Source organism: Ursus arctos, unplaced genomic scaffold (genome assembly GCF_023065955.2).
Source record: "Ursus arctos isolate Adak ecotype North America unplaced genomic scaffold, UrsArc2.0 scaffold_15, whole genome shotgun sequence".
Lineage (NCBI taxonomy): Eukaryota > Metazoa > Chordata > Mammalia > Carnivora > Ursidae > Ursus > Ursus arctos.
Genome location: NW_026622819.1, coordinates 31,662,812 through 31,677,422, shown reverse-complemented (window position 1 = coordinate 31,677,422; position 14,611 = coordinate 31,662,812). Strand labels below are relative to the sequence as shown.

The 14,611-nt window shown below is 41.1% G+C and overlaps 1 protein-coding gene across 1 annotated transcript in view; it reads left to right on the top strand.

Moving 5' to 3' along the window:
- The window catches only part of PLCXD3 (phosphatidylinositol specific phospholipase C X domain containing 3), a 168,724-nt gene that overhangs the window by 103,150 nt on the left and 50,963 nt on the right, over window positions 1-14,611 (top strand). The window contains exon 2 of the mRNA XM_026506887.4: window positions 6,386-7,094. Within this exon, the coding sequence (XP_026362672.1) occupies window positions 6,386-7,094 (709 nt within the window). The remainder of the gene's footprint in view (window positions 1-6,385; window positions 7,095-14,611) is intronic.

Here is a 14,611-nt window from a genome sequence, read left to right as displayed (position 1 = left end):
CTCACGAGGGGAAGACAAGAGGGTAGACTTCACTCCAGAGCTGCATCTCTTCCCATGGAAAGTAGAGATTGTGCCACCTGCCTATTTCCACCCCAGAAAAGGGCCTCAAAAACTAAATCTACCCTTTCAGTTCCTTACCCAGCAGTTTTCTCTTGGTTCACAGGTGGAGGGTACATATGCTTCCCCAGTCCTGGGGTGTTGGCCTTATTAGCATAAAAGGTATCAAAGTATCAAATATGCAAGAAACCTGCTACCAGACGGCAGGAGTCTTGAAAACCTCAGCACAGTGCCAACCGACAGGAATAAAACAGGCAGGGAGAGGGAAGCGTGGCATGCCATAGATAAACTTGCAAGCAAGCTCAGTGCTCTGCAGAGCAAGGAGGGGAGCAGTTCCTACTGTGATGGAGTGGGAGCCTGAGTTCTAAGGTCAGGATAGAGATATTGGAATTGCACACGCATGGCCATGTCCAACCCTAGCCTCCTGTTCTGAAGGCCTTTTGTTCTGAAGGTTCACAGATGAAATTTACTTGATACATTCTCTTTCATGTTTATTAAACCGATAATTTTGTAGAATTTGAAATGGAACTGTGGCCAAATCAAGAGACCAACCAGAAGTTCATCCCAGAGAACTTTTATAGATAAAACTGGGAAGATACTGAATGCAAGAGGGTTAGTATTTAGTATAAGTACATAGCAGAATGTAAATATTTAGTGGCTGTTCAAAGCAACAAGGAATGGGGTAAATTTTATTGTTCCATATCTGCTAAAACCTTAGACAAATGGTAGATAAGAATCTTGTTTTCAAGAAATATTTACAAACCTAAATCCTACAATTTAAATCATTTCCCTTCTTGTCCTCCCTCCCGTGCGAGCTTGCACAACCATCCCAATGTATATTAATCTAGGTAATGTTTTCTTGGTCACAAGTGAATCGATGTTTCGTGACTAGGTATACGACCCTAAGAAAATAACCGTAATTCAAGGTTTATAGTCCTTTTATGGAACTTTTTTGAACATGGTTTCATTTATTCTTTGTAAGAATCCCGTGAAGTAGGTACGGAGAGTATTTTAATTTGGCAAATTGGAAAGTCCAAAGCCAGAATGATTAACAATCTGATGTTAAATTGTGAGTTAGCGACTGAGCTTGAATTTGAGGCTTGTCTCCCAACACCCACTCAGGGCTGCTGTCAGTGCACCCACCCAGCTTACTTTCATCTGAAGGCCAGACCGCACCAGACTGAAATCGAAGTGTTGGCCACGCTGTGATCTCATCACCTGAGGCTGAAGCTCCCCTTGCAAGCTTGCTGCTTGTTGGCAGAATCTAGTTCCTTGAGTTGTGGTCCTCAAGCTCCACGAGGCTGCCCGCTATTCCAAGGGTTGGGAGGAAAACGTTTCCTCTCCCAGTTTGGGTCCTGTGACTGACAGTCTGAAAGTTAATTGATGATAGATAACAGGAGAAAAGACAAGGTTTGTCCATGTGTGCGCAGTGTACAGGCGGAATCACTCACAGATGAGTAACTCACTGAACAACCAGGAAGAAAAGGCTTGTTGTTAAACTTAGCCGAAGGGAGGCAGATGGGTTTTCAATGGGAGAGTATGGAAGGTGATACAATGAGCAGCTGAATTTTCACCTCCTAGTGCTAAGAAAGAGTCCGTCTTTTCCCAATCAAGAAACTCCTTGGGAGATAGGTCAGTGGCAGCTGTATTTTCAGAAGCTCTGCTTAAATTTAGATAAATATTTCTTTTTGTGGCTGCTGATTGTTCAGATGTTTTCAACTTAAAGTAGTTTTCATACCACTTTGGTATTAATCCCATCAACTACCATACGACCCTCTCTATAACATTGCATTTTGCTTTTTTAAAATTGACAGAACATCTGTTGCTGCTTGTTGTCTCTGTTTTATGGGCTGACCTGCTTAGGTCAGGCCCACCCAGGATAGGATAATCCCTCTTTGGTTAACTCAAAGCCAACTGATTGGAAACCTTCATTACACCTGGGGAAAAAAATTTCCCTTCTGTATACTAGATGATACCCCATCATATTCACCACACTCAAGGGGAGGGGAATTATACAGGGCATCTGTACTCAGGGTGTGGATGTTTTGTGGCCATCTTAGAATTTTTCCTACTGCATCACCCAATAGGATGAGAATCTAAGTCTTCTACTACCGGAGACCATAAAATGAGATTATCACACATATTCCTTACATTTTTGAGTTAATAAAATGGATGTTGCATGCTAGTCAGTTGGACCAGATGACATCAAAGATCGTCCATGACAGTATGCAGAATGGAATAACTCCATTTGTACATTCAAGAAGACCTTTTAAACCAACTTTGTTTCTTTCATTCTCTTACCTGATGCATTGTTTTCAAGTACAGAAAGATGCACATGAACTTTTTTTTTTTTTTTAAAGAGAGAGAACATGAGTGGGGGGTGGGGGTCAGCAAGGGGCAGAGGGAGAGGGAGAGAGAGAATCCCAAGCAGGGTCCATGTCCAGCATGGAGCCTGACTCGGGGCTTGATCTCTTGACTCTGAAATCATGACCTGAACCCAAATCAAGAGTCAGGCGCTTAACCGACTGAACTACCCAGGTGCCCCTGCACATGAACATTTTTAATTAATTTCTCTTCATTAAAATTTCACAAATTTCAGTTGTGTGTCCACTATACTCAAAATGTTACATTAGTTTCGGGTGTATAATATAGTGATTTAACTCTATATGTTATGCTATGCTCACCACATAGGTAGTAAAATTCTAAGTTCTTATATTAGGCAGTTGGGTCTGTAAACCTCAAACCCCTTTGTTAACACAAAAGAGTTGTTATAGCCTGTATTAGTTAACTGTTGCTGTGTAACAAATTATCACAAAACTCAATCACTTAAAATACCACATAGTTTCTATGGGTCAGGAATCCAGGCAACACTTAACTGGATTCTCTGCTTTAGGGTCTCTCACAAGGCTACAGATCAAGATCTTTCTGGGGGAGAATGTGCTTTCCAGCTTACCCAGTGACTATTGACAGGATTCAGATCCATGAGGGCTGTTAGATTGAAGGCCTCATTTCCTAGCTTGCTGTTGGCTGGAGGCCATTCCCAGTTCTTTGTCACGTGGGCCTCTCCAACATAGCATTGTTCTGCATCAAAGTCAGCATGGGCGAGAGTAGCAAGATGGAAGTCGTAATCTTTGTAACCTAATCTCAGAAGTGGTATCCCATCCTGTTTGTGTTATTTAATTCATTAGAAACAAGTCACTAGATTGGGCCCATACTTGGGGGCTAGGGGGAGGGGTAGTGAATGCCAGAGGGCAGGGATTGTTGGGGTCTATTTTAGAACCATGCCTACTGCCTGAGTGAAGGAATGATTGAGCAGACTGAGGAGAAACTGATAAAAGTGCTTGTTTCAAAGAAAGGAAAAAGAAAATGACCTCTACCACTCCATTCACTTATTCAGAGCCAGAGTAAATGAACTTGATTGTTGTGGGTTCCTGATGGGAGTGGCCAGCTCTTCTCTGAGTAGAGAAGGCAAATCAAACCCAAAATGAGAGGCTAAGTTTAGAATCAGGGAGCAACATTAAGCATCAAGTCCAAATTGGAGTTTGGAGCTATAGACAAGAGAAAGATAAGAGGTGCGGAGCCCAGGAATACTGAGCCCGTGTAGAAGCAAAATATTAGACCAGATAAGGCAGAAAGATTATGGATGTAGCCAAGAGCAAAGAAATAATGCCTAGCACTCTTGTGGGCAGGGCTCTCTGATTTTAAAGAACCAGGGTGGGGCCAGACTTTTCCTCTGTTACGAACAGGTCATAAAATACTGTTGTATTTTTGTTTTATATTCAAACAAATAGAAAACTTAATGGTTTAGTGAAAATGTTGAAATTGGGGAGGAAGTACTATTCCAAATGAAATCAAAAGCCATGAAGCGATTCCTTTTTTGGCCAACGTTAGATTATATATTTTCTCCCTAGATGCAAAGATAGTGTTTTGTATTGATCAATGATTTAATTCTCCTCTCCAAGTATTTGCACCCGGCGCATCATTCTGCACGAAACGCTGTGCGCGTACCTGACGTCATCGAGCTTAGAACAAATAGTCATGGGGGTACCGATGGTTTCTTCCGACAGCTGTTTTTCATTTTTAGTTTAACATTACCTTATTTTGATCTTATATTTTCCTGAAATGTCAACAAATAATTTAATCTAGAGACTAATGTTCTTTTGTAGGATTTTCAGAATTGGTGAATTTCCTAGGCTTTTTTTTTTTTAATTTGCCAGATAGCCACATGACAGAATAGTGAAACTACAGTCGTATTGAAAGCAAAGAAGCACTCATTTCTGGAAAAAGAAATCTAGTCATATTAAATTCACTTTCTGCTTGCTTCCAATTATGTCTTCTGCTACATTCTAGAGGTAACCAGTCATTTTCATCCACCTTTTTTTTTTCACATGCTTGAAAATTAACTTTTAAAAATGTTTAAATTTTATAAATTAACCCTTCTCTTGAAGGTTTATTTACTCATTTGTACCTATTTTAATCCTAGAACATTCGATGATAGCTCTTCCTAAACTCACCTTTTTCTTTCTTTCTTTAAATGTATTCTCTGTGTATATTGATCCACAGTAGCGTTTGTTTAGCTTTTTCATTTATATTAGCAATTGGCTGAACGGCAACTAATAAATCAATATGCAGCAATTTAAATGCCTGTTAAAATTTGCCAGCGCCAGCTCCAAACTGCCAGTTCTGCTTATTCAGAAAGTGCTGACATTTTCTTCCCATACCATGTACTCAAGATAAATAGATCAGACAGTCCCAGATTAAATTAAACATGACATTTCTCTATTTGGGGGTTACATTTCATTGTTTAAAAAAATCTAATAATTCTGAAGCGTTAGCTGTTCCAGATCTTAAAGGTTATCATTTTTAAGGTATTAAAGTATTTTTCAAAATATTTTCTCTAACAACTTACAGACGTGTCTGCAGTTCATACTCTTGTGATTCGTCTCAGCTGTTTAATGCTCGACATGGATAGATAGATGTATATAGAGAGATATAGATTGATGTAGATATGGAATATAGACAAAGATAAATATTGCATCACTGAAAAAAAATTGCTTCCAATAGCTTATCAGGCAAAGGGCCTGAGGTGATAGATGATAAACATAAAGGGGAGTGTGTGTGTGTGTGTGTGTGTGTGTGTGTGTGTGTGTGTGTGTTGGCTGGGAGGAATGTAGGAACTAGAACAAGGCGTGTATTTTTTTTGTTTCAAGAGAACTAAATCAGGAGTAAGGCAACACAGTCTGAGGAAGCCTGAGTAACAGATGGGGAATGATGACATCTGCCCTTTCTAGCATGTGAAAAGTTCAGGATACATTCATTTCATTTGACCTGTTCAGTAGGCTGTGCCCAAGAATTAAAAGAGGCTTTAAAAAACAAAATTAGAATTTAAAATAATTTCTCTTCATTAGGTCCAAATAATACTCTAAATGGCCCTCTATACTTACCGGCAAATTGTGCACGTGTTCATTGCTACATTTCTGGAGTTCTGGTCTTTGTAACAGACAAAAAAATAATAATCATCATAATTAAATGGGTTGACCTTGTTCTTCCTTGGAAGAAATTCTTCCAAATTTGGAAGCCAACTCCAAAGAGAGCTTTCAATGTTGAGAGAAAATATTTGTGAAGAAAATACTCTGCCAGTTAATTTTTTAATGCTTTTAGTTTTGTTAACTTAAAAGAAAAATTGTTTATTCTATATATGAAAAGTACTTGGCCTCATCTAAGTTCATCATTGCTCAAATGCAGCGTCAAGAGTGCTGTTAAATACATCAACATTGTACTGTCCTCTTGCTTATTTCTCCCTTTCTCTAGAGGGCCCTCTTCTGCTTTCCAAAGTGTTATGAGGTACCAATTCGCATGCTGATCATCTGCCCATGAAAAAGCCTCCTTTATTCATTGAAACAAGCTCTCTACCATTAAAATCAACTCAAAGTGAAGGGAAAGGGCAAGATAGTAGACAAAGTATTTGGGAACCAGTGAAGCCTCATAAATTACATTTTATGAATGGTCACTTATGCCACTTATATGGAAAGCCAATCCTATCTAGCACATTAAATTCTTAGTTTACAGAAGTAGAAGGTGATCAGTTTTATTTATAATATTGATCAGAAGGGATTTTTACACCCTTTTGTAATCAGTTTGATCTGTTGAAATGCTATGTGTACTTCAACTTAGGACCCTCCTAAGACCTGAGACTGAACTAAGTAAATATTGCTTATTATTTCCTTTCATTCATTCGAGGGAGAGATATGGACACTGCAAGAGGGAAAGAAGTTGGGAAGAACAAAGGACTGAACCATAACCACGTTATGCCTTGTTATTTTTCTAGGGTCTCATGATTCCTTCAGCTTCTACATTGATGAAGCCTCACCAGTAGGGCCTGAACAACCAGAAACCGTCCAGAATTTTGTCTCTGTATTTGGAACTGTAGCCAAAAAGCTGATGCGGAAATGGTTAGCCACTCAGACAATGAACTTCACTGGTCAGCTAGGCGCCGGGATCCGTTATTTTGATCTTCGAATTTCCACCAAGCCCAGAGACCCCGACAATGAACTCTACTTTGCTCATGGTTTGTTCAGTGCCAAAGTCAACGAAGGCCTTGAGGAGATCAATGCATTCCTCACAGACCACCATAAGGAGGTAGTATTCTTGGACTTCAACCATTTTTATGGGATGCAGAAATATCACCATGAAAAACTGGTCCAAATGCTGAAAGACATCTATGGAAACAAGATGTGCCCAGCGATTTTTGCCCAGGAAGTTAGTCTAAAGTACCTGTGGGAGAAAGACTATCAAGTGCTGGTCTTCTACCACAGCCCAGTGGCTCTGGAGGTGCCCTTTCTCTGGCCTGGCCAGATGATGCCAGCACCCTGGGCCAACACCACAGACCCAGAAAAACTGATCCAGTTTCTTCAGGCGTCCATCACTGAGAGAAGAAAGAAGGGCTCGTTTTTCATATCTCAGGTGGTGCTGACCCCCAAAGCTAGCACTGTGGTCAAAGGAGTGGCCAGCGGCCTCAGAGAAACTATCACAGAAAGGTAAGTGTCCTTAAGGTATCAGATACAAAGCTTAAGGAATTGAACATACGTCCATATAGCCAGTAGCAGACAGAGCTAAAATGCATACTCATGTGTATTAGTTTCCTAGGGCTGCCACACAACACACCACCAACTGGGTGGCTTGAAACAAAAGAAACTTACTGTCTTCCAGTTCCAGAGGCTAGAAGTCTGAAATCAAGGTGTCAGCAAGGTCAACTCCTTCTGGTGGCTTTGAGGGAGAATCTTTTCTATGTCTCCCCCCTAACTCTGGCGATGGTTGATAATCCTTGGCATTCCTTGGCATGTAGATTCATCATTCCAGTCTCTGCCTCCATCTTCACGTGGTGTTCTCCCCATGTGTCTTTGTTTTCTCTTCTTATAAGGCCAGTCATATTGCATTAGGGCCCACCCTAATGATATCATCTTAATTATGTCTGTAAACACCCTGCTTCCAAATGGGCCACGGTGATGGGTACACGGGATTAAGACTTCAACATATTTTTTTCTAGGACACAGATCAACACATAGCACCATGTATTTTGACTCCATGTCCAGTTATCTTTTCATAGCACTCCTTTTCACATTTGCTTAGCACTTTGTAGATTACAAAGCCTTTTCTCTCCTGCTCACAGACTCTTTTTATGTACCTGATTCCATTTGATCTGCACAACAACCCTGGGAAGTAGATACTGTCTTACAGATAAAAATTGAGGTTCAGAGAAGTGAAATGTTTTGCTTAAGGCCAGTTGGACAATGAATGAGGAAACAAAGATCCGGATTCCATTCTTCTCACTCTATATTCTGTTCCTTACACTACATCGTAAGCAAGGATCACCCTCCAGAGTGTGGGTATTCCATTTGTCAAGCCCAGTCATACATGTTGGAGTGGTGATTACTTGTGAAGTATATAATTTGAGCAATCACCAAAGATCTCTAGCTCTTTCCCATGAGTGTAATACAACGTGCAGAATTGTACATATTATTTATTCTTTTGAGTTAAAGTATTAAATAATGCAGGGATGCCTGGGTGGCTCACTCCATTAAGCATCTGCCTTTGGCTCAGGTCATGGTTCCAGGGTCCCTGGATCAAGTCCCGCATCGGGCTCCTTGCTCAGCAGGGAGCCTGCTTCTCCCCCTGCCTGCCGCTCCCCCACTTGTGCTCGCTCTCTCTCTCTCTCAAATAAATAAATAAAATCTTTAAAAAAAAGTATTAAATAATGCAGATATGGTCTGAAGAGAAAATATAATTCTTATCAGACTCTTATCTTTAATTAATATTTTGAATTATGGTAAAGAGATATACCATACATGTTTTGCTCAAGGTGTTTGTAGGGAAAGACAAGGCTATGAGGGGAAAAGATTAGAAGATGAGATGGTCTGGATGCCCTCATAGCACAGCACGTACAGTAGGGAATGGCAGGACTTGACCAGATCTGCATTTAGATCATTGGTGTAGCTTGGAGGCAGAGGATTAGAGAGAGTGGACAGGGAAGAGGTGCTTGGAACTGTTTGGGCATGGTAATGCCAACTAACCTAGGAAGGGAGGAAATACAGAGGGGATGGTATGCCGCAGCAAAAATTAAGATCATTTGATGACATTTAGCTATGAGGTATGATGGGAGAAAGGAGTTTGGGATAAACGTTTCTTCTTGAGAAGTAGAACGAGTGATGCAGACATTTACAGAATCAGGGAACAAAGACACAGGGACTTAGGGAGGAGGCAGGGAGGCTTCAGTCAGGGTTACGCATCCAGTAGATGTGGCCAATTGATCATTAAGAATATAAGCCAACTCAAGTGGCAGTTATTGGCATTTTTTGGCAGTAAAAACCACAAGCCATTGGAATTGAAGGGTTCCTCCATACAGAATCATAACTTCCATCTGTTATTCAGATATTAGCTGAATTCAGAACAGCTTCCTGTTCTTCAAAATTTTAAATGCAATCCCTAGCTCTTCATTGTACACTCTATGCAAGTATAAAGCCTTCGCTAGGATTTCTGCTCATGTCTATATTTCTTACCTTCTTATGGTATGAGCCCGCACTGCTTCTGGATTACATCGTTTTCCATAAGGTGATGGATTTGATTGTCCCATGTGGCTTGTCCATGTCCCTGTAGAACTGGAGAGACATGAAACTTGCTTCTTGCCCAATTTCCACAATGGTTTTTAGACTTTATTGAGGATTTGAGGCAACAGGGTAGGTTTTATAATTATAGTGATACATATAATTTAAAATTGAATTTTAGAATTGTCTGTGAGTATAAACATTCTGGCCTGGGATATCTTACCCCGATGGCATCTATATCATTTTAACCCCATCCTCAATTCTTGTGGCTGAAACTTCTCTTCCACTTCCTTCTTCTTGTCTTTTTCTCATCTCTTTTCTTCCGCTACCCCCACATTGTCTTGGAGATTCCCCATTCTAGCTTATTGTGCCAAATTATTCACCTCTCTTCTGGTCCTGAGGCTCAGCTAGTCCCATCAGAGTATTCACCAAACCAAGAAGGCTTTCTGTGTAATAGCACCACCTTCTACAGAAGTTCATTGTTTTGATAAATAACAATTTACCTCCTCTCTTACACCCTTAAAAATGAGGGAGTTATAGCATATACACATAAGAATGTGTTGTTCTCAGCCACACCCCACACAGGCCCCAGATTTTGAGGAATTCCTGAGGACCCATTAGAAGTGGGGAAGAGGCAGGAGGGGTCTGAGACTCAGCCAACTCCAATATTCTTTATTCTCACTACATCTTTAATGAAGGAAGCTTCCTTTCTAAAATTTCACACCTTGGGCATGAAAGGAGACTTCCCATAGCCCTCCCAGCTTTACCTTCTGTTGCCTAATTCTATATTTAGGAAACATTTTCCATATAATATGCCTGCTTTGCATTTGGCCAAGAACCATCCCTTGGTATACCAAAGGTATGCCAAGGCCATACCTTTACCTGTGTAGGGAATAGCCTTTGGGTAGTCAAGAATAAAAATCTACGCAAGGAATAGATGACTTTCTTTTTCTCTCTTATGACATTTCATGCAGCTAGGTCTTTGCAAGTTATAAGTTGAACTGCTCTTTGATTACTTATGCTATAGTACCGGATTAGTAAAGCAGGATTTGTGGGGAAAACATCAAATAAGAAAGTGTTGAAAATTATATATCTACACAACTCTCTCAAAATATTCACAATCTTTAGCATATACAAGACACTAACAAGCATTTTAGTGAAGAATCTTATTTAAATTGAACTAATGCAATGTTATGCAAGCACTTAATTTTTTTTCAGATAGCACTTATTAACAACCCATGGAACTCATTCTGAAAAACTGTCCTCAGGCATCTGCTCTAATTCAGAACTTTTCACTTGCCTCTGGCTTTCTTCTCTGGAATAGTAGAGCTACGTCACTGAGAAGAGGAAGAGACATTGAGGGTGGGGGAAATGGTAGGAAGAAAAAATTTAATAAATTCAAATGAAGACCCTATAGGTAGAATCGATTTTTTCTTCTCTCTAGGATTACACAAATTACTTGCAAACGATTTGCAAATATATCTGAACCTGGCCAGGATGAACAGAGTTTATCTCAGAAGTACTAGAAAGACCTCCTTGTAAACAAATTGCCATGCCTGTATTCTGCACGTGGTATACCAGTGAAACTCGGGTTTTGTTTTGATTTGATTTGACATATTTCAGCCTTCTGGGTGAGGGTTATAGGAAAAGGTCATTGTCAATCCTTGGATGGTGCCTTGCAAAGGTAATTTACTTAGTCTGAAAGAGTCAGTGAAAGAACACTTGATTCCCGAAGGACATAGTGCTTCTCTTTTCTCATCAAGTGATAAAGCCCACGAAGATGACTTTCTGTCATTTTCCTCTTGCTATGGTGCACGAAACTGCTCATTCAGAAAGTCATATGTTAACACCAAAAGATGTAATGAGACTCTCCTTTGCCACCAAAGGAGAAGTTACTAGATGATTTTAAGACCTCTCTGTTCCTTAAGTATTTTCATCTGCAAAATTTGGAGTTTGTACTAGACTATCTCCAAGATACTTTCCAGTTCTAAAATCCTACAATTCTAAGATCCTGCATTTGACTAGTTTCTTTATAATTTTTTATTAAGCCTAATATTTGGGCTAACAAAACTGTGAGCACATGCATTTAGAAAACAGTGTTTGAAGGTGCGAGTGGCTTTCAGGGAGACTAGTCAGCCTGGATTCAGGTAGTGTAGCTTTCAATCTGGCCACTGGGTCCAAATACTGCAGATGCATTTTCCACATTTTAGCAATGCCGAAAGACACAGATTTTTATTTCTTAAAGACCTATTTTTAATTTATTTTTCAAACACCAGCTTTTGCACCTCACCCCCACGGAATTCACACATTCTTAAAAAGAAGGTGTGCAACTTGAGTCAAGTCCTTCCCTAATTTGTGGAGGTTTATTAAATTATAGGTTTTGTTAGTTAAAAAAAAAAAATCGGTTAGACCACCTGTCAGAATATTCAAGGAGCAATGCATCCTGGCAAGTAAATTGATGCTGAATTAATTTAGACAACGTTTATACAGGCCAACAATTTAGATGATGATGATGCTGATGATGCTGATGATGCTGATGATGGTGGCGGTGATCATCTATTTTAAGTGTTCCATATCTGTTTAATACTGTGCTAACTGCCCTGACCATTTTCTCTCATCATCACAGTCACTGCCTTGAGGATAAGGTAGAATTTTCAGGATGTAATTGTTGTTGGTTGGTCGTTAATAAGCATCAATATGACCCAGCTGGGAAAATGAAGGCAACTCTATTTGTTAAGCTCACATCATATGCCAGGCAAGGTGCTACGTGCTTTACATGAGTTGTACCCATTCTATCCTCATCCAACAAGGTAGGTACTATTAGATACATTAGAGATGAAAAACTGAGCCTCAGAAATGTCTAGTACCTTGCTCAAAATTCCCATATTAGTTTAGCAAAGCCAGGATTATTATTTGGGTGTGTTTGACTCCAAGTTCTATGGTTCCTCCTGCAAACCAGGTAAAATTCACATTTCTTAGTAGTGGGTACATGTAATATGTTATCTGTCTTCTTGGAAGACAGAGTTAGGTCCAGGGGTTTGGGAAGGTCAAGTATGCCACAGTTGGGATGGGCAAGGCTATGAGAAGAGCAGATCTGAAGTGTGTGGCTTTTCCTCAAGAAAGCAAACCCAGGTAGAATGCTGTCATGGGGGCTCATGGAAGCAGCACCACCAAATAACAGAAAGGAAAGGAACTTAAAGTGACTTGGCTTAATCCTCCTTGCCTTGTGCTTACTGCGCATTTGACTGTTTCCATCGGACAAGGAAATTGAGGCCAGAGTTATGCTAAGTGATTGCTCAAGTAACAGAGGTAACTGGCGGCAAAAATGGGATTAAATCCAGGTCTCTCAGTTTATAGGCAGAAGTCTGTCCTCGAGACACCTTAGGGAGGGATGAGGACAGAGGATGACAGGAAGACTGGAAAGGACCAGAGAACATCAGGCTGCAGGAATCAGCATGGGGCTTTCAGTGGGCACCAGGTGCAACATAACAAGGTAGCCTGGAACCTTGCCTGGAGGAGTCAGAGGTTGGGCCTGGAGATGGGCCATGGATTTTGTGCGGGTCTGGCCTTTCCTGGGCTCTCTCTGCCTCATGAGCACAATAAACTCTAATATTTCTATCTAATGGGGACACATCCCAGTTCACAACCACATCTCAAACAACACTTATGCTGTCCAGTTTACCCGGTCGCTGCCTGAACCCAGCAGATGTGGGCTGGTCTCTGGTAAGCTGTTCACCTGCAGCGCCAGTCCTCTCAGGAGTTTTAGGGAACTCACGAAGGTGGAGATTCAGCCTGGTTCAAAGGCAGCTCAGGTTGATGTGAGAGAGCTCCTGTCTCCATGAGGAGAAGCTTCCTGGCTCTGCCCCCCGGGCCATGTCCCCAATAGGTCAGTGCACCCGTGGAACAGCTGATAATGGATTAGGCTGTTCAGTAAAAGGGAAAGCTGCCTCCTCGGGCTACGTATGCCTACAGAGAAAGAATATCAAGGAGACTGTGGAAGATCAGTATTAGGATAATCCTTGTTTGTAAGATGCTTTCAACATAAGATTTAATTTCTTCAACATGTAGTTATTGGAAGCCTCATTTGTTCAACAGGTATTTTTCTCAATTTGCAATTTAAGAAACTGAAGGTGAGAAATGCTAAATAATTTGTTCAGCTGAGACTTGAACCAGTGCTACGATCAATTCAAAATCTAGGTCCTTTGAACCACTAGAAAGAGGAGTTTGGCTTGTAAATCAGAAGGAAGCTCCAGAAAGCAAGCCTTTTCTGAGCCCAAGGCTTGGCAAAGGGTCTGTGCCGATGGAGAGTTTGTTCAAATGCAGGTTCCTGGGCACTGCCCTAGAGATTCTGATTCACGATTCTGTGGCTCAGGGTTTTAAATTTCTTTTTTTCCCCCCAAGATTTTACTTAAATTCAAGTTAGTTAACATATCATGTAGTATTCGATTCAGGAGTAGAATTCAGTGATTCACCACTTACATATAAGCATCACAAATGCCCTCCTTAGTCCCCACCCCCCCACCCCCCTCCCCTCCCGCAACCCTCAGTTTGTTCTCTGTAGTTAAGAGTCTCATGGTTTGCCTCCCTCTCTGTTTTTATCTTATTTTCCTTCCCTTCCCCTATGTTCATCTGTTTTGTTTCCTAAGTTCCACATATGAGTGAAATCATATGGTGTTTGTCTCTCTCTGACTGACTTATTTCACTTAGCATAATACATTCTAGCTCCAGCCACATCGTTGCAAATGGCAAGATCTCATTCTTTTTTTGATGACTGAGTCATATTCCATTGTATTTATATATACCCCATCTTTATCCATTCATCAGTCAATGGACACTTGGGGCTCTCTCCAGAGTTTGGCCGTTGTGGACACTGCTGCTATATGGGCACGTGCTCCCCAGTGTTGATAGCAGCTCTACCAGAACGTTACAGTTCTAACAGACTCCAGGCGAGCCCTTCTTTGAGTAACAAGCTGCACCTCAACCACCCCCAGCAACACATAAACTTGGTTTTAGGAAACCTGGAAAGAGTTAACCCCAAGGTTTATCAGTCCCTTTCCAACAGCAGGTTCAGGTAATTCTTCCTTAAATCTCAGCCATGACTTCTCTACCCACAGACCCCGCCAGATTGGTTCTGCCACTAAAGCAGAGCTGCCCATCACTGATCTCCAAAAACCGATCCCCTGCTGTTCTCTCTCGTGCATCGCCTCTCCCATGTCACAAAGCTCCCTCCTGGCATGATTGTGCTGCAGGAGCATGGCCAAGTCTTTGGGGAGGGAGTCTCCACTCCCCTGGGCTCAGAAGCACATTCCTTTGCAGAATCCTTAGTAACTTTGAGACTCAGTGTCTCCCACCAAAACCGATGAATATTACAGCACTTTGCAACCCGATGGCCTCCCCAGTCCTGATTTCAAACGATAAAAAAGAAGATTCTGTAACAACTTCCCACAACGAGG